At 54.2% G+C, this 17273-nt stretch overlaps 2 protein-coding genes across 2 annotated transcripts in view; one reads left to right on the top strand and one right to left on the bottom strand.

The window, feature by feature from the left end:
- The first annotated feature begins 473 nt into the window (after positions 1–473).
- On the top strand, positions 474–13145 carry FAM151A (family with sequence similarity 151 member A). The gene is made up of 8 exons (XM_070405201.1): positions 474–588; positions 1623–1769; positions 7816–7968; positions 8484–8643; positions 10298–10522; positions 11172–11311; positions 11933–12076; positions 12276–13145. Exons 1-8 carry the CDS (start codon positions 474–476, stop codon positions 12947–12949), a joined length of 1758 nt encoding a protein of 585 aa, XP_070261302.1. The 3' UTR covers positions 12950–13145.
- ACOT11 (acyl-CoA thioesterase 11) overlaps positions 9177–17273 on the bottom strand; it is a 22523-nt gene continuing 14426 nt past the window's right edge. Inside the window, exons 13-16 of the mRNA XM_070405200.1 lie at positions 16920–17053; positions 14716–14847; positions 14025–14151; positions 9177–13248 (exon numbers count right to left, since the gene is read on the bottom strand). Coding sequence (XP_070261301.1) covers positions 13093–13248; positions 14025–14151; positions 14716–14847; positions 16920–17053 — 549 coding nt within the window. The 3' untranslated portion in view covers positions 9177–13092. The remainder of the gene's footprint in view (positions 13249–14024; positions 14152–14715; positions 14848–16919; positions 17054–17273) is intronic.

The raw sequence follows: 17273 nt of genomic DNA, 5'->3' as shown, positions 1-17273 counted from the left end.
GCTGTCCTTGTCACCAGCCCTGGCCAGATCTTCTTGACTCCCTAGGGCAGGGCAGAAAGAGGAAAGGACAATCCACCTGCCGCCTTTACAAATGGGGAACCAGGGCCAGAGAAGGGAAGGCACTTGTTGTAGGTCTCTAGATCCCTGGTTTCCCAACTCCCAGGCAGGGCAGATAGGCCGGGGGTGGGGGCTCGGGCCAACATCCTCGGCTGCCTCTTCATGTGCTCAAAGTTCATATTCAGGGTGACAGGATTTTCTGCTTGACCCGTTAAGATCCTGGGAGGGAGAGGGAAGAAGAGGAGGGTGGGGAGGGAGGAGGAGCTCCACCCTCCACAACTGCCTGAAGGAGCTGCCCTGCCCTGGATAGAAAAAGGTGCTCCTGGGAGCTCCTGCCTCCCACCCAATCCCAGCTGCAGAGCACTCGGGACTCTGGGCCACGAGGAGTTGGGAGACACTCTCCAGAGAGGGCTGCCATGGCCTGCAAGAAGTGCTCAAACAAGTGGAGCCTTGCCGGCGTTGCCAGTGTGATCCTCGTGTGTGCCATCGGGTTGGTCCTGGGCTACATGATGCTGGGGGTCAGCCAGCCAGGTAGGTCCCTCCCCACCATGCACTAGCTTAGCTCCCCTCATCGCTCACTCCTTGTCCCCACCGAGGCATATCTAACCTGTCCTCGTCACCCACACTCCTGGTCCTCAGCCACAGCCGTGATGGCCTTCTCTCCCATCCCACATCCCCACCAAGATTCAGCTCCATTTGCCTCTCCCATTCCCAACCACCCCAAGACCTCTCCCCTGAAGAAGGTCCCTTTGGCCTTCTTTCCCTCCCTCCTTCACCAGGCTTCCGTTGCCTGAAAATCACACCAAATCTTGGTCTTCAGTCCAGACCACTTCCCCCACCCCCCCATCCCGGTGCCCCCAATAGGCATTCCTTCCTAGCAGTGATGCACCGTTTGGCTCAAACAGTGCATTGAGCCAAATTCACCCTTTCCCCCTGGGAGCAGCCTCCCTCCTCCTTCTGCCTCAGGTCTTTCTTCTCAGGCCCTTCACCTTGAGGCATCTGCCTTCTCCCTCCATGGGCTGCCTACCACCTTACCTTCCCAGGCTCCTCCTGCCTTCCCAGGCTGCCGGCTCCTCCCGGGCCCCTGAAGTGGCCTGCTCCCTCCCTCCCACACAGTCTCTGCCACCAGTGAGACCTTTCTAAACACAGAACTCACTCCCTGCCCTCAGCGCACGCCCAACTCCTTTGCTGTCAGTCAAGGCCATTTACAACCTGATCACAAAGCTTTTTATCACTCTTGCCGCTTCCTTTTCTCTACCTTCCACCTGCACCAAGCCAAAGTTCAGTCCTTCAGGCGGCCCTATTCCTGCAGTCAAGCCTTTGCTTCTAATGTCCTGTGCCCCATACATGTTCCCTTCTCTGTAAATTTCTTGACTGCCCCAGGCTGGTTCGGAGCCTCCTTGTACCCAGGAGCCCACGTACTTCCCTCTCCTGCAGCACTGGTGACTGGGGTCCCACTGTCTCTCTGCTAGCTGGCATGCTGGACACACCCTGGAGCCCAGAGAGGGAGGGTGGGGGAGTGGACAGGGGTCCTGTGGCTAACATCACCTTGGCCTTCCTTCTAGGCTGTAAGGAGGATGCAGTTTGTCGCCCAGATGCAGACATGCTGGACTACTTGCTGAGCCTGGGCCAGATCAGCCAACGGGATGGCCTGTTGGTCACCTGGTACCATGCTGCCAACAGCCAGAAGGACATGAGGGCTGCCCTGGAAAGTAAGTCCAGCTGTGAGGACGGAGACAGGCCGGGGCAGGAGTGGGGGAGATGGAGGTGTTTCCCGAAAGGGGACCTGGCCCTTGGCGTGTCTACCTAGGTCAGCCAGTAGTGTGTGGGTTCTTTGTGCGTGTGTTAATCCTCACCCGAGAATATTTTTCAATTGATTGTTAGAGAGAGTGGAAGGGAGGGGGAGAAACAGAGAAACATCGATGTGAGAGAGACACATCGCTTGGTGGCCTCCTGCAACCGAGGTACATGCTCTTGACCAGAGTTGAACTCGGGACCATGACTCCACGGGCTGGCGCTCTGTCCACTGAGCCAAACCAGCTAGGGCAGTGTGTGGGTTCTTGCCATAGTGCAGGAAGCGTTTCACAACATGAGTCCAGGTGAATTTTAGAGGACGTCTATTAAAGCTGGGGGCAGCGAAACAGGAACGGGCTGAAGACATGAGTCTAGGCTGGTCTGCTTTGGCTCCCCAAGAAGTCAGAGGAAAGAGGGGTCTGGGGACACTGCTCCCCTGGTTGCAAGCCTTGTGGGGTCCCTTAGAGTTTAGGAGACGCATGCTGGTCGGGGAGGAAGTGTCCCTGGTTTAGGGAAGGTAGGATTCACTGTGTGGCTGCAAACTGCTTGTTTAACTACCATCTGTTTCCCTACTTCTGGTCCTGGCTGACTGGCCTGTCTCAGAGAGAGCAGAGGTGGGGGTTAGACAGCACTGCCTACCCCGTGGCACGATGGTGGCTACCCACCTGGCTTGTCAGACCAGGGAGTGGGGGCTCAGAGGTGAAGGGACTGGCTCAGGCTGTGCAGCTGATAAGCTCTGAGCCTCGGGCTTGAACCAGAAGTCTGATTCCAAAGTCGTCATGTCCTGCCCTCCCTCCCTGCTACCCCTCCCATGACCCGTCAGTGACAACTGTCCCTGCTGAGGAGGCCTTTGCCCTCAACGCCTAAGGAAACCAGAAAACTGTGTGCTTGAGGCCCAGCGCTACCAAGCTGTAAAAACCCGAGCAAATAGTGCAGCTCCTCCGAGTCTCCAATTGAGAGTGATTATGGCAGCCCGTCAGTGGCGGCTCGCTGTAGGGACGGGCACACACGTGCCACATGGGTTCTCCTGGATCTGCAAGCAGTTTCATGGGTACCATGTGGCAAAAGTACCATGTGATAAAAAGGAGGCTCGGAAATGTTGGGTGACTCACCCAGGGTGACACCAACATAGGAACCCAGAGTGGTTGGCCCCACACTCCTGGCCGCTGCACTACGCCCGACCCAGTTCAATAAGAAATAAAACTAAAACAGTAACCATCCAAAATGAAAGGCATGGCCCTCAGATTGGAGCATGCTTCAGAAGACACGGATTGCTGACCCCACCCCAAGCTTCTGATTCAGTGAGTCTGGGGTGAGGTCTGAGAATTTGCATTTCGGATAAGTTAGTTCCCAGGTAGTGCTGATGCTGCCGGCCCCAGAACCACCGCTCAACCCAAATCTCTCCATTTCAGAAGAGGAAACGGGTCCAGAATGGGAGGCAGTCTTGTCCAAGGTCACACAGAACAAGGTGTAGGCACCAGGCCTCTAGCTCTTAATCCTCTAGGGTCACCACGCCAGAGGGCCTGGGTGTAAGTGCCTGGGAAAAGCTTGCTGAGTGAATGAATGGTTAGGGAGCACTTCTTGGAGGAGGCAGGCGTGGTGGAGAGGAAAGGCCACCACGGGCTGGGAAGAGCCAGTTTGCTGTGCTTCAGGAATCTCCTCTGGTTAAAAGGCAGATTGCCAGACCTTGGTGATAAGAAACACATCCCTCCCGCTGATGAGAGAGCCAGGCCGGAGAGGGAGGACTCCTATCTGGGAGATAAGACCTGGGGTGAACAGGACTCACCACCCCTGGGCTCATCCCATGTCAGCCCAAGGGCTGACAGACCCAGCCCTACCAAGCTGTGACATTGGCCAAGAAGAAAGCCAAGGGCCCCACCCAGACAGTGCCAACAGCTCAGAAGCGTGGAGAGGCACCTTAGCATAGCTTCAGGGGTCCGGTGAGGACCCCAGGCCTGGCTTCTTCCTGAGGGCCCTGTGGTGGGCCCCTGGGAGGAGGGCAGTGCCACCATGGGGGTGGGCATCCTGATGGAGAGCCAGTGGTAGGGTTAAACTGGTGAAGTCATCTTAGACATGACCAACGTCCATGCAGAGAGGAGGGGCCAGAGTGAAGGCCTGGGAGGCAAGACAACTAAATTCAAATTTTACCTTGGCTCTTTACCAGCGAAGTGATTTGGAATAAGTGACTTCACCTGCCTGCAGCTCAGTTTTTCCCTCTACAAAAGGTGTCTTGGTAGGAGGACTGCATCATTTATAATTCCAACCAGGGTACTTCGGATAGTGGAAGAGATCATTATTAATAATTATGCAGTCCTAGCCGGTTTGGCCAGTGGATAGAGTGTCAGCCTGCGGACCGAAGGGTCCCATGTTCGACTCCTGTCAAGGGTACGTGCCTCGGTTGCAAGACCCTCCTCGGCCCGGGCCCTCGCCAGGGCGTGTGCAGGAGGCAACCAATCTGTGTGTTTCTCTCACATTGATACTTCTCTGTCTTTCCCTCTCCCTTCCACACTCTCTAAGGATTCAATGGAAAAATATCCTCGGGTGAGGATCAAAAGAAAGAAAAAGGATTATGCAGAGGGAACAGAAATATACTGGACTATCCCAGGCAAACAGGGACATAGTGTCACCTAGTTAAGTGAGCTACTCCATGTAAATAATAATTAACACTCAGTGAATGCCTAACCAGGGATATTTTATTGTCTAATTCTAGTAAATGAGAAGGAGATACAGAGAGTAACCTGAGAGGTCAGGCTTGCACAGTTCTGCAATTAACAGCTTTTAATGATAAGGGAGGTTTTTCCAGGAAGAAGCTGGACCCAGGTGGCAATCACAAGGAGACGGGTTAGGGCAGGGGTGGGCAAACTTTTTGACTCGAGGGCCACATGGGTTCTTAAGCTGGATCGGCTGGGTTAGGGCCACAGTGCACTCCCCATCCGTTCTTAGTCCACTTTGCTGAGCATTTGCTGGGCCCCTGCTCTGGGCCAGTCTCAGGAGGAAGACTTAGAAGAGGTGGCCCTGTCTGTAAGGGGCTCACAGTGTCCCAGGGGAAGCAGCTAGTGCAAATCAGGGAGGCAGCAGCGGTCCAGACTCCAGTCCTGGCTCCCTCCCGATGCACCCCACCGCCCCCAGATGAGAACTGGCCAGCTAGATGGGGTAGGAGACCCCTCAGATCCATTGGCTTGTGTACCCTTGTATCTGCCCAGCTGTCCCGGTGGACCCGGCTTCTCTGGGCCTCACTGGAGGCCAACCCTTTGGACCTCTCTGTATTCCCAGGTAACCAAAATTATTGTGTTCAAGCCATACAAATTAAGGCTGCCCTCACGAAGCCCCTCAGTATACAATGTGGTTTTCTGTCTGTGTCCTTTGTTCGTGGCCTGGGGAGGCTCATCCCCATTATGCCAATGGGGAAACCAGGGAGACGGGAGCTCTGGGCAGGATGCAAAACGGGATGAAAGCCGGCGATGCGAAGTGCCAGGCTTGGTGCCAGGGACCATCCGCACTCTGCTGCCTTCCCTTCCTGGAAACTTACCGAGATTCTATTTATTTATTTATTTTTAATTTTATTTTATCGTTTAAAGTATTACAAATAGTACATGTCTCCTTTTTTTCCCCCCCCGTGGACCTCCCCCCACTCCCCAACCCCCCGGCACATGCCCTCACCCCCACCCCTAGTGTCTTGTGTCCATTGGTTATGCATACAAGTCCTTCAGTTGACCTCTTACCTCCCCCCTCCCGCAACCCTCCCCAGCCTTCCCACTGTAATTTGACAGTCTGTTCGATGCTTCTCTGCCTCTGTATCTATCTTTTTGTTCATTAGGTTATAATGTTCTTTATGATCCATAAATGAGTGCGATCATGTGGTGTTTTTCTTTCATTGACTGGCTTATTTCACTTAGCATAATGCTCTCCAGGTCCATTCATGCTGCTGCAAATGGTAAGAATTCCTTCTTTTTTACTACAGCGTAGTATTCCATTGTGTAGATGTACCACAGTTTTCTAATCCATTCATCTGCTGATGGGCACTTAGGCTGTTTCCAAATCTTAGCTATTGTAAGTTGTGCTGCTATGAACATAGGGGTGCATATATCCTTTCTGATTGGTGTTTCTGTTTTCTTGGGATATATTCCTAGAAGTGGAACTACTAGGTCAAATGGGAGTTCCATTTTTAAATTTTTGAGGAAACGCCATACTGTTTTCCACAGTGGCTGCACCAGTCTGCATTCCCACCAGCAGTGCCTTTTTCTCCACCTCCTCTCCAGCAATTGGCATTTGTTGATTTGTTGATGATAGCCATTCTGACCAGTGTGAGGTGGTACCTGATTGTTGTTTTGATTTGCATCTCTCGGATGCTTAGTGACTTTGAGGATGTTTTCATGTGTCTCCTGGCTTTCTGAATTTCCTCTTTTTGAAAAGTGTCTATTTAAGTCCTTTGTCCATTTTTTGATTGGACTGTTTATCTTCCTTTTGTTACGTTGTATGAGTTCCCTGTAAATGTTGGAGATTAAACTCTTATCAGTGATAACATTGGCAAATATGTTCTCCCAAGCAGTGGGCTTTCTTGTTTTGTTGATGGTTTCTTTTGCTGTGCAGAAGCTTTTTATTTTGATGTAGTCCCATTTGTTTATTTTCTCCTTAGTCTCTCTCGCCCTAGGATCTGTAGACACCAGATTTTAGAGAAATCTGAACATTCTCTGTGACTTTGGGCAGTCTTCCACTTTTCTGGACCTGGGCTATTTGATCATTCATTCATTCAACAAACTTTTTTTAGTCTCTTTCTTTTTAAAAAAAAATTAAATTGAGCCCAGCTGGCATGGCTCAATAGTTGCACATCAACCTATGAACCAGGAGGTCACAGTTCCATTCCCAGTCAGGGCACATGCCCAGACTGTGCACTTGATCCCCATTGTGGGGCGTGCAGGAGGCAGCTGATCAATGATTCTCTCTCATCATTGATGTTTCTATCTCTCTCTCCCTCTCCCTTCCTCTCTGAAATCAACAAAAATATTTTTCTAAAAAAATTAAGTTGATTGGGATAACGTTGGTTAATAAATAACAGTATGTGAATTTCAGGTGTAAAACTTTGCAATACAACATCCGTGTACTCTATTGTGTCTTACCATCCCAGGCTAGTCTCCTTCCATCACCCTATATTTGACACCCTGTACCCTCTGTCCTCCCCTCAACCGCCTCCCCTTTGATAACGACTTGTGTTGTCTGTATCTATGAGTTTGTTTTCTTCGTTCACTTGTTGCTTTTCGTTTTGTGTCCTACAGAGGAGTGAAATCAAATGGTTCTTGTCTTTTTCCATCTGGCTTATTTCACTTAGCCTAGTGCTCTCAGACCCATCCCAGCTGGGGTGTCACTGGGCGTCCGAGGTGGACCGAGGTGTAGGGAGTGCCTCCTGGAGCACAGAGGAGGTCGAGAATCGTGTCCCTGCAGTGGCAGCGGACAGCCAGGAAGCCTGCTGCCCAAGAACCAGGCAGCCCAGAGAGCAGGGCGTGGATATTGAGCCCGCAGGAGAAAGGGCTCATCGTTGCAGATGGCCTACAGTCATTCTTGTATAAAAAGTCCCCAAATGTTGCATCATTATTTATTAGTAGAAAAAATTAGAAACTACAGGAATGTCTCAGGAATAGGAGGGGGTAACTAAATCGACAAGGCCTTTTGTCCCCTTTTTTTCTTTAACGAAGCATATAAAAGTTTGTGAAAATGTGTCATATTGTTGAAAGAGATTAAACATTAGACAGGCAGTGTGGTCTCAACCGTGTAAAAACTATACAGTGACAAAAACGAAAGAAAACATATCAAAACGTGAACTACGGTGGAAATGTAGATGAACAGTTCCCTTCTTCCTGCTTTTCTGTATTTTCCGAGTGTTCGATCATAAACATGCAACAGGTTTTATGACGAGAAACAACTGTTCAAAAACAATCAAGAACTGATTGAGTTCTGTGTCTTACCCAGGCGACGTCATGGTCCTGGAGGCAGACGTCAACCTAGAAGGGCTCAACACGGCCAACGAGACAGGGGTCCCCATCATGGCACACCCCCCACTCATCTATAGTGACAACACCCTGGAGCAGTGGCTGGATGCTGTGCTGGCCTCTTCCCAGAAGGGTGAGCACCTCTCCGCCCCCCCCCCCCCCCCCCCCCCAGCTCCCAGCCCTCTGGTCCTCAGACAGCATCGGCAGGGACCGCTCCCCTGGGAGGCAAGTCCAGTGGCTGTCATGAGCTGCTCATTGCCTTGGTTTTCTAGCCCGGAGTTCCAGAGGCCCAGGCGGAGGGAATTCCAGGCGAGATGGGGATGTGAAAGGGTACACCCTGGGTGTGATCTGGGTGTTACCTCTTGGACACAGGGGAGATGGAGGATGTCGCTCCCTCCTGCAGGGGTCCTTCCTCCCTGGGTTAGTTCTGCCTGTTTGAAAGCCCTTCTTCACACTCAGCCAGAATCCGGTCCCTTTCTTTCTTCCCCCGTCCTCCCCCCGCCAACCCCCCCACCTCCCCCCCCCACCCCCCCTACACACACACACCAGACCTGCTCTTTCAGCCCCAGGAAGTCATGTCTTCCAGTTCCTTCTGCCCTGAGCATGAGAAGCCAGTTCCCCAAGCCCTCGCTCGGCCTCCTCCCGCAGGTATCAAGCTAGACTTTAAGAGCATCAAGGCTGTGGGCCCCTCCCTGGACCTCCTGCGGAGACTGACAGATGCTGGGAAAGTCCGGAGGCCTGTATGGATCAATGCCGACATCCTGAAGGGCCCCAACGTGCCCATCTCCATCCAAGTCAATGCCACACAGTGAGTGTTCCCATCTCTGCCCCAACTGTACCCAGCCCCCTTCCTTCCACATTTGGCACGGGAAGTGCTCAGGGGACCTTTCCTGCGTTCGCCTCCAGAAATACCATACAGTCTGACTGCTGAGCCTTCACACAGGCTGTTCCCTTTGCCTCGAACGCTTTTCTCCCATTTCCTGATGAACCTTTGCCCAGTCATTACCTCCTCCAAAAGAGCCCCAACACCCAGGCTGAAAGCACACCTCCTCCTCCCACAGCCCTGATTCCACTGGGTTTGCTCTGTATCCCCAGTGACAGGGACAGGGCTTGACCTGCTAGGAAAGTCTAAACTGCTGACTCCTTGCCCAGCCCCCATGAAATCCCAGCACTGCCACCAACAGCTTTCACACCACTGCATGCTACTCTACAGCTTACAAAAGAGGGTCCCATAAAAGGATAGGATATTACTGATTTAATTCCTATGCAGCATCACTAGGCTAGGAGTATCTCTCCCCCCCCCCCCCGCCCCCATTTCACAGTTAAGAAAGCTGACAACAATTGAGGCTTAATTTATTGAATGTTTATTATGTGCCCCAGGCACTTTAGTTGAAGAATACACTTTAATTCTTTTTAAATCCTCACCCGAGGATTTTTCATTGCTTTTAGATAGAGTGGAAGGGAGGTGTGTGTGTGTGTGTGTGTGTGTGTGTGTGTGTGTGGCGGGCGGGGGGGGGGGGGGGCGGGGGGTTGGGGAGATTGGTTGCCTTTTGCATGCGCACCTACAGGGCAGGGAATCCAGCCTGCAACCAAGGTACATGCCCTTGACTGGGAATCAAACCTGCAACCCTTTGGTGTGCAGGCTAAAGCTCATGCTCCAACCACTGAGCAACCAGCCAGGGCCCATTTAACTCTTACAATGAGAATGAGGTAGGTACTATTATTTTCATTTTATTAGTATAGGAACTATCTCATCAAAATGAAAGGACCTGCCTAAGTCTAGCACTTGGCAGAGCAAAGATTCAAAGCCAAGCCTTGGAGTCTAAGCCCCACACTTGTTCATAAGCCCCACACTCCTTATCATCCATCTCTCCATCCATCTGTCCAGCCAACCAGCCAACAATCCATTCATCCAATATTTGTGATTCTCAAACTGAGGTGCATTTGGAAAGCAGTAGTTTGAAAACTGTAGTCAGTGGCACAAGAGAAATATATCTTTGTCTTCCTGGAGTATTGATTTTACTCAGTAGTTGGGGAGAGAGAAGGGAACATTATTTGCCTATTAAAATTTGCAACAGGGCAAAATCCGAATGAAATTTTAAAATAAAATCTGAAGCTTCAGAGACTCTCACAGAAGGCAGAGCCCAGACCCCTGGGGCTCTGGGTTTCATTGCTTCTGTCTATAAGGGGATGCTGAAGAGGCCCTGCCCCCAGGGATGCCATCTCTGAGAATCAAAGCGGCCCAAGGTCACAGTCAGGACCTGAACCCAGACCCTCTGACTCTAAAATCCGTGCCTATTTGTGGGGCCTTGAACAAGCCACTCCTGCTCTTCAGGACTCTGCTTCTGCCTTTACATCATAGACTCAACAGGCCCTGCCAGGTTTCAGCACAGCGAGGGGAACCCAGGAGGCGAGGACGGGGCCAGCGAGGCTCTGAAAGACGTGTCTCTGATTCTCTGCAGGTTCCTGGCCTTGGTTCAGGAGAAGTATCCTGAGGCCACCCTGTCTCCAGGCTGGACCACCCTCTACTTGCCCCTGTTCCCGAAAAGCACATACACCCGAGCCATGATAGAGAAGATGCAGGAGCTGGTGGGAGCGCTGCCGCAGAGGGTCACCTTCCCCGTGCGGGCTGTTATGGTGCGGGCTGCCTGGCCCCATTTCAGCTGGCTGCTGGGCCAGTCGAACAGGTGAGAACGCCCCGCCTCTGGCCCAGCCCCTGCTCCTGCTCAACCCACCCCGAGGCACTGATGCCCCCAGGAAGATCCCAGATGCTCATGGCTGGTCTTAAAGATTCTAGTCTAACCCCCACTGGCGCTCACATCCTATACAGCATCCCTTTCTGCTTGTATACTTGTGGTGACAGGCAGCCCGTCCATTGGTGGATAACTGACTTCCTGCCTGTTGAGTTTACACTAAGACATAACTTGCCTCCCCACAGCTTCCTCCCAGGGGAGCCAGCTGTGGGGCTGCACAGATTGTCCCTGCAACCTCTGCCCCAGCTACCCAGCCCCACCTTCAGCAGCTCCCCACAGGAGTCCTGAGGCTTCCCCCTTCATCCACACCTTCATCCACACTGCTCCCCTCTCTCCTGTGCCTGTCCCCTTTCCTAAAACAGAAAAGAGGCACCCTCTCCCTCCTTCTGGGCTTCTGCTTTCAGTTATCCTCCCCAAAGCCTCTGCGGCTTCTTCTGCCCCCAGGAAGGGGGTAGCTCTGGAAGAAGGGGCTGGTGGGAAGTCAGAGGCTCCGCCCCCACCCAGCTAGGGTCTAGTTCCGAGCACAGGGACTGAGGACCCAGGTGGGCCTAGGCCGACGCTGAGCCTGCTCTCTGGGCCCCAGGTACAGCCTGACACTGTGGCAGGGTGTCATGGACCCTGTGTCAGTGGACGATCTCCTCTACATCCGGGACAATTCTGCCAACCACCAAATCTACTATGACCTCTTCGAGCCTGTCCTGTCGCAGTTCAAGCAGCTTGCAAGTAGGGAGTGGTCTGGAGGGTGGGCTGGATTCTGCAGGGGCATCGGAAGGGGAAGTCCTGGGTGGAGTAGGGAGAAGGAACTACTCAGCACCGATCATGTGCCAGTCCTGGTGCCGCATGCTACCTAAGCTGCATCTATCCATAGAGCAGAGATTCCATTTCCATACGCGGGAAAACGAAGGTTCAGAGCAGTGAAGGAATTTATATAGCCACTCAGTTTGTCCGTGGCACAGCTCAGATTGGAACCCAGAAAATTCCAAACCCATGTGCCTGCCCTGGCAGCCTAGCTTCTCTGTGGGTTACGCTAACACTTCAGAGAGCGGCCCCTCTGCTGCATCCACTCACCAGTGATCCAGATGCTGCCTGTTCCCTTGTTCAAACCCCTCATTCCCTGACTCCAAACCTAGGAGAGCCTGCAGTTAGGCCATGGACCCATCAGATTCAACATTCCTCTCCTGGGAGCCACCCAGGTGAAGGGGAACCAGACAAACCTGGCTCCAACCGGTTCCAATCCCAGCAACTCTGCCATTGGCTGTAGGATAGAAGTGTGGATAGCTATGGCACACAGAAGGCGCTCTGTGAACAGCAGCCGCTTCATTATGACAATTTGGGGTCCCACAGTGAACGCCACACGGAAGCAAAGTTACTATACAGGAGGCAGCCTGATCCCCCTTCTCCAGCTCCCCGGGGGCGACGCTCTGAGCGTGGAGTGGCAGGTTCCTGACATCCGGGGCAATGCAACAGCAGCAACAGTTCAACTCTCAGGTGAGGGCTGCAGCCCCTGTGCTCCCAGCTACACTGCAGGGGCTTTCCTTTGCTTGGGGCAGGGACTAGGAGGTGGGGGAGGACAGTGTTGCCAAGGAGATGGGGTTCCTGGCCTTCGGACCAGCACCTTGAGCCCTTAGCCACACTGAGCTATGAGAGAGGCAGGCACAGTCATTGTGGCCTCCGCCGCCTCTCCCAGGAAAAGAAGGCATGATCCTGCTGAACGTCAGCCTCCAGGAGCCTGGCACTGGAGACGCCGTGCCCATCGTGTATGCCTCGGGTGACTCTGCCCTGGCGCTGGAGTCGTGCCTGCTGCAGCTCGCCACACACCCTGGACGCTGGGGAGTCCATTTGCTCATAGCAGAGCCCAGTGCCCTTCGGCCAGCCCTGGCCGTGCTGGCCCACCTCTCCAACCTCAGTCGCCTCTCTCTGCCTGTGTGGGTGGGGGCCACAGTCTCCCATGGGAGCTTTGCAGTGCCTGGCTACGTGCCCGGCAAGGAGCTGCTCACTGCTGTGGCTGAGGTTTTCCCCCACGTGACAGTGGCCCTGGGCTGGCCTGAGGAGGTACTGGGCAATGGCTACGAGGAGCAGCTGCTCACGGATATGCTGGAGCTGAGCAAGGGTCTCTGGCAGCCTGTGTCCTTCCAGCTCCAGTCTGGGCCTCTGGGCCGGAGCAAGGCCGGGGTGGTGGCCAGGTTACTGGCAGCCTCCCCCAGGGCCACCGTCACAGTGCAGCACAGCCCTTGGGCGGGCAACTATACATCTGTTCGGAAAGGGCTGCTGGAGGCCAGGGCCGTGGACAAGACCCGGGTCTACTACGTGCTGCCCCAGAGTTATCGCGAAGACCTGCTGGCAGATGTTGGCAGAAACTGACCGCCCAGTGGTGCTGGACAGGAGGTCCCTGGGGTCAGGCTTCCCGTGGAGGAGGAGGAAGAAATAAACGCCCTGCCTTCCTCCGTGCGCTGCACAGGTGTCCTGGGCGGGGTGGTGTGGGCGTGTGGTAGCTGCTGTGGTGCCTAGAGGGTCTGGAGGCTGGGCGCCAGATCATTGCGGTTGTCCAAAAGGAACTTCTCACAGGCCTTGAAGGTGTTGTAGAACTCCAAAGAGAGGCCGGCCACGTTGGTGGTCACATAATTGAGAAAGCCCGAGGTGGCCTGGTTGTAGTAGGACACCTGCAGGACAGGAAGCCACACTCAGGGGCGCTGGGCCGAGCGGGAGGGCAGTGGACCCGCTGGCCTGCGAGAGGGCAGCAGCCTAGGGTCTTCAAAGGCTGGCAGGTGTGGCCTCCTCAGGCAGTTCCCCTGGCCCCTCCCTCTGGGTACTGACAACCCTAGGGTCCCCGCCACCACACACTGTCCTGTCATCGGGTGGCTCCCTGCCAGCAGGGAGGCCCTGTGAGACAAGGAGCAGAGCCCAACACAGAATCCTGTTTCAGTGAAGGTCTATTAGGGCCTTAGAGACGAATGACAATTACGCCCAGAGATTGTCCTGAGCTCATCAGGGAAGTGTGTTACCGGGCAAGTCTCAGGGGCCCCCTCCCCCCGCCCCGTGGCTCTGGGCCAAGGAGGGCAGCTGCGCAGACCCTCCCTCCTCGCTCTCAGCCCCTCCCCCACATTTCCAACACCGACTGCCCTGCTGAGTCAGGTGGGCCCTCCCAGACAAGAAAGCATATGCTAAATGAACGTTAGATGAGAACCGAGGCTTCTGCCCTCAGCAGGCAGAGCTTTTCCCAAGACCCAGCAGGGGCCTTGGACTTTTCTGCGCAGATTAGATTTTAATGAAGGCTCACTTCTAGCCCCTGACATGCTTAGGTCCCCCGCAGCTGGAAGAACCCACTGTCGGGCAAGGGGTGGGGGCCCACGGCTGAAACTGTGAGCCGGGCAGTGCTGAGCTCCGTGCATGTGGGTTTGGGGTGGCTCGGGTGGGGGAAGGGGTCACTTGGCCTCACCTTGGTCATCTGGTCCCCTTCGCGCCAGACGCAGAAGCCTGAGCAGAGGGTCTCCCCACGCCTGTACTCTGGCGTCTCAGGATGGGTGGGCAGCGTAACTGACCGTAGTGCAATGACGTAGGGGTCCCTGGAGTGAAGGGAGGGGGGAGCACAGAAGATGATGAGGGTTGTCTTGCCCAGCCCAGGCTCTGGAACCCCCTCTGGCTCTGACCCAGCCTGTGGAGCTCCCCTAGGCACTGACACCAGAGTCTAAAGTCATGTAAACTCTTAGAGGGCCCATGTCTGGCTCCGGGCCAGGCTGGAGAGAGGAGGCACCTGTACGTTAACAGCCCGGCATTTGCCAGGAGCCAGCGGGACTCACTGCAGATTTTCTGGAAAAGCCCCTAAGGAAGCAGTGTGGGCTTTGGGATTTGTCCGCTTCCTCTTTCTGTGCCTGTCCAGCAGAAGTGAGCCGTCTGTCCGGCATCCTCACCAGGGCTGTCAGAGATGGCGGCCAAGGTGGGGCCTTGTGAGAAATGGCCTTGCCACCTCAGGGTCAGGGATTACCCTGCTTTAGAGGGAGCAACCAGAGGGGAGGGTGTTCCCTGTCCTCCATGGCAGCTCCGAAAAGCCAGGAGAAAGCAGAGAGCCGACTCTAGCTGATGTCCCCTCCCTGCCCTGCCCACCTCCCACCCAGCAGGCAGGCACCCACCCGTGGTCGCAAGGCTTCCGCCGAGAGGCCAGGATCACGAAGTCCTGGGGCTTGGGGTCAGTGCCGAGAGTGGGGCTGATGACATGGTAGATGGCATCGTCCTCATCCACCTGCTGCACTAGTTCCACGTTCCTGTGAGGAGGCCCAGACCACAGGGCCCAAGAGGGTCACACCAGCTCCTTGTCGGAAAGCAGGTCTGGCCTCCCTGAGCCAATGCTTGGGGGACACTTCAGCCCCTACACACTCAGCAGGGCCCACAGGTGGGCAGAAAGGTCCGGCCAAGATGCATGCAGGCACACACATGTATGCACACATACGTGGGTGCGTGCACACACACGCACACAAATACACCTGCACAGACACACCCCTGTGGGCATAGCTGCATGCTCAGACACATGGATAGACACCTACCGTGCACACACAGACCCATGCGTGTCTGGACAGTCTGTGCAGGGCAGGTGCACGTGCTGACTCAGAGGTGTGCTGATTTCCTGGTTGTACTGAACATTTAGTGAGTCTCCACTGTGTGCCAGGCACCAGAAGGGCTTCAGGTGTACCATGAATTTCAGCCCAGGTGGCAGGTACTCTTAGCAGCCCCTCTTCATAGGGGAAACAACCTGTCCACAGCCACCGAGCTAATAGAGAAGCAGAGCTGGAATGTGCCCAGGCCGTCGGGTGCCAGGCCTGTGCCCCTCAGCCTGGGTACACTGTACCCATGTGCCTGTACATACATGTAGGCTACCAGGAGTGGGGAACCTTTCTTCTGCCAAGGACGATGCGGATATTTATGACATCATTCACAAGCCACACAAAACTATCAACTTAAAAATTAGCCTGCTCTATTTGGTCAGACATTTCATTAACTCACCCCTAATGCCTTGGCAGGGCCAGACCAAATGATTTCGTGGACCTTATACAGCCCACAGGCCCGATGTTCCCCACCCCTGGCTTATACCAACACATGCACACATACTCACACATATGCACACACACACACACACACGAGGACATCCACAGAGGTACACATGACCATGTCCAAACCTGTCACCTCCCCTGCTCCTCTGCCCTCCACAGAGGCTGTCTCAGGAGCAGAGTGGGGAGAAGCAGCTTGGGGCTCTCTTTCCCCTCAAGCTACTTCCCCCAAATCCCATCAAACATCGAGATCTGACCTGGCCTTCAAGGTCCACCCCAGCCCACTTCCTACCATACAGCCAGATTTCCCAGTGCCCACCAGCAAATGACCTCTCAGGCTTCTCGAATGGCACTGCCAGCAGGCCTCGGGTCACCTAGACCAGGGCTTTTTAAAGCAGCACCGCCCTTTTTGCAAAGAAATATTAAGCAGAAAGCCCGTGTGTAAACAGCTGCAAGTGGACCTGCTCAAGTGAGGACACGTGGAGGTAGGAGGGAGAAGGCCAATTTATCAAAAATCAGATGGCCTGCTCACTGGATTTCTAAGAGCACAGGTCCTCCTTGTGGACAGACTCGGAAATAGAGGCTCCTCGTAACAAGCCAGTGGAGAAATGATCAAAGAGGCGCCCCCCAAAGCAGGGTGTTGGCATAACAGACAATGATTTCACAGGCACTTGACAAAAACCACTTTCAACTTAACATTCATACTAAACACTGAAATCCTGGCTATTTATATCCATACCCAGACATAGAGCTAACACATGGTTAATTCAGCAAATTGGCCATTCTACTAGTTGGCCTGAATCGGGGAGGGGGTCCCAGCCAGACTTTCAGCCTTCCATCCCCCACCCCAAGCAGTATCTGGAACTCTCTTGGGAACAGAAAACTCCACAGAACACAGATTGAAAATCACTGATCTATCCCTGAGGGTAAAGCTAAGACTCACACATTTTAAGAAAACTAAGCCCAGGAATGAAATGGAAATGACTTGCCCAAGGTCACACAGCTAGCGGGACCAGAAACAGGACCAGGCCCTCAACTTCAATTCCAGGCTCAGTCCTTCTCTGAAGGCTCAGAATGACCCTGACCCTGACTCCCACCTAACACATGACTACAGTCCCCTACCCCCTCCACCCCCCCCGCCCCCCGCACCCCCCAAACCCCAACCCCAACCCCGCTAAAGGCCAGCCGGGCTGAGCATAATAAGGAATAGCTCAGCCGAAGGACACCTGAGGACCCGCCCTCCCCACCAGGCCTGAGACGGGAACTGGCCCCACCTGCGCCCTGGCCCTCACCGGTAATGCTTGTCCCACTCAGGCCTCCGACACAGGTCTGAGAGCAGCAGGAAGGCGTGGGCCGCGTCCACATTCACCAACATCTCCATGTGGAAGGAGAGGTACTTGTCATCCTCCAGGGTGTACAGGCCGACCTGTGTGGGACAGAGGGTGGCCTCATTCGTGTATCCCCCTCCCCAGACTATTCTGGGAGTCAGATGGGCTGACTGGGATGCTGGAGGCCAGGGCTAGAAGCTCAGAACTGCCTCTGACTTGCTGTGTGACTGCAATTAAGTGTCTCAAGCTCTGTGAGCCTCAGTCACATCCCTATGAAAGTGGCTGTTGAGATAATTCAGCACAAGAGGACAGAAAGGT

This window comes from Myotis yumanensis, unplaced genomic scaffold (genome assembly GCF_028538775.1).
Source record: "Myotis yumanensis isolate MYYU_CA2020_CCGP unplaced genomic scaffold, mMyoYum1.0.hap1 SCAF_2, whole genome shotgun sequence".
In the NCBI taxonomy this organism is placed as follows: Eukaryota; Metazoa; Chordata; class Mammalia; order Chiroptera; family Vespertilionidae; genus Myotis; species Myotis yumanensis.
Note: the sequence above shows the minus strand (reverse complement) of the source record. Positions and strands in the feature narration are given on the sequence as shown.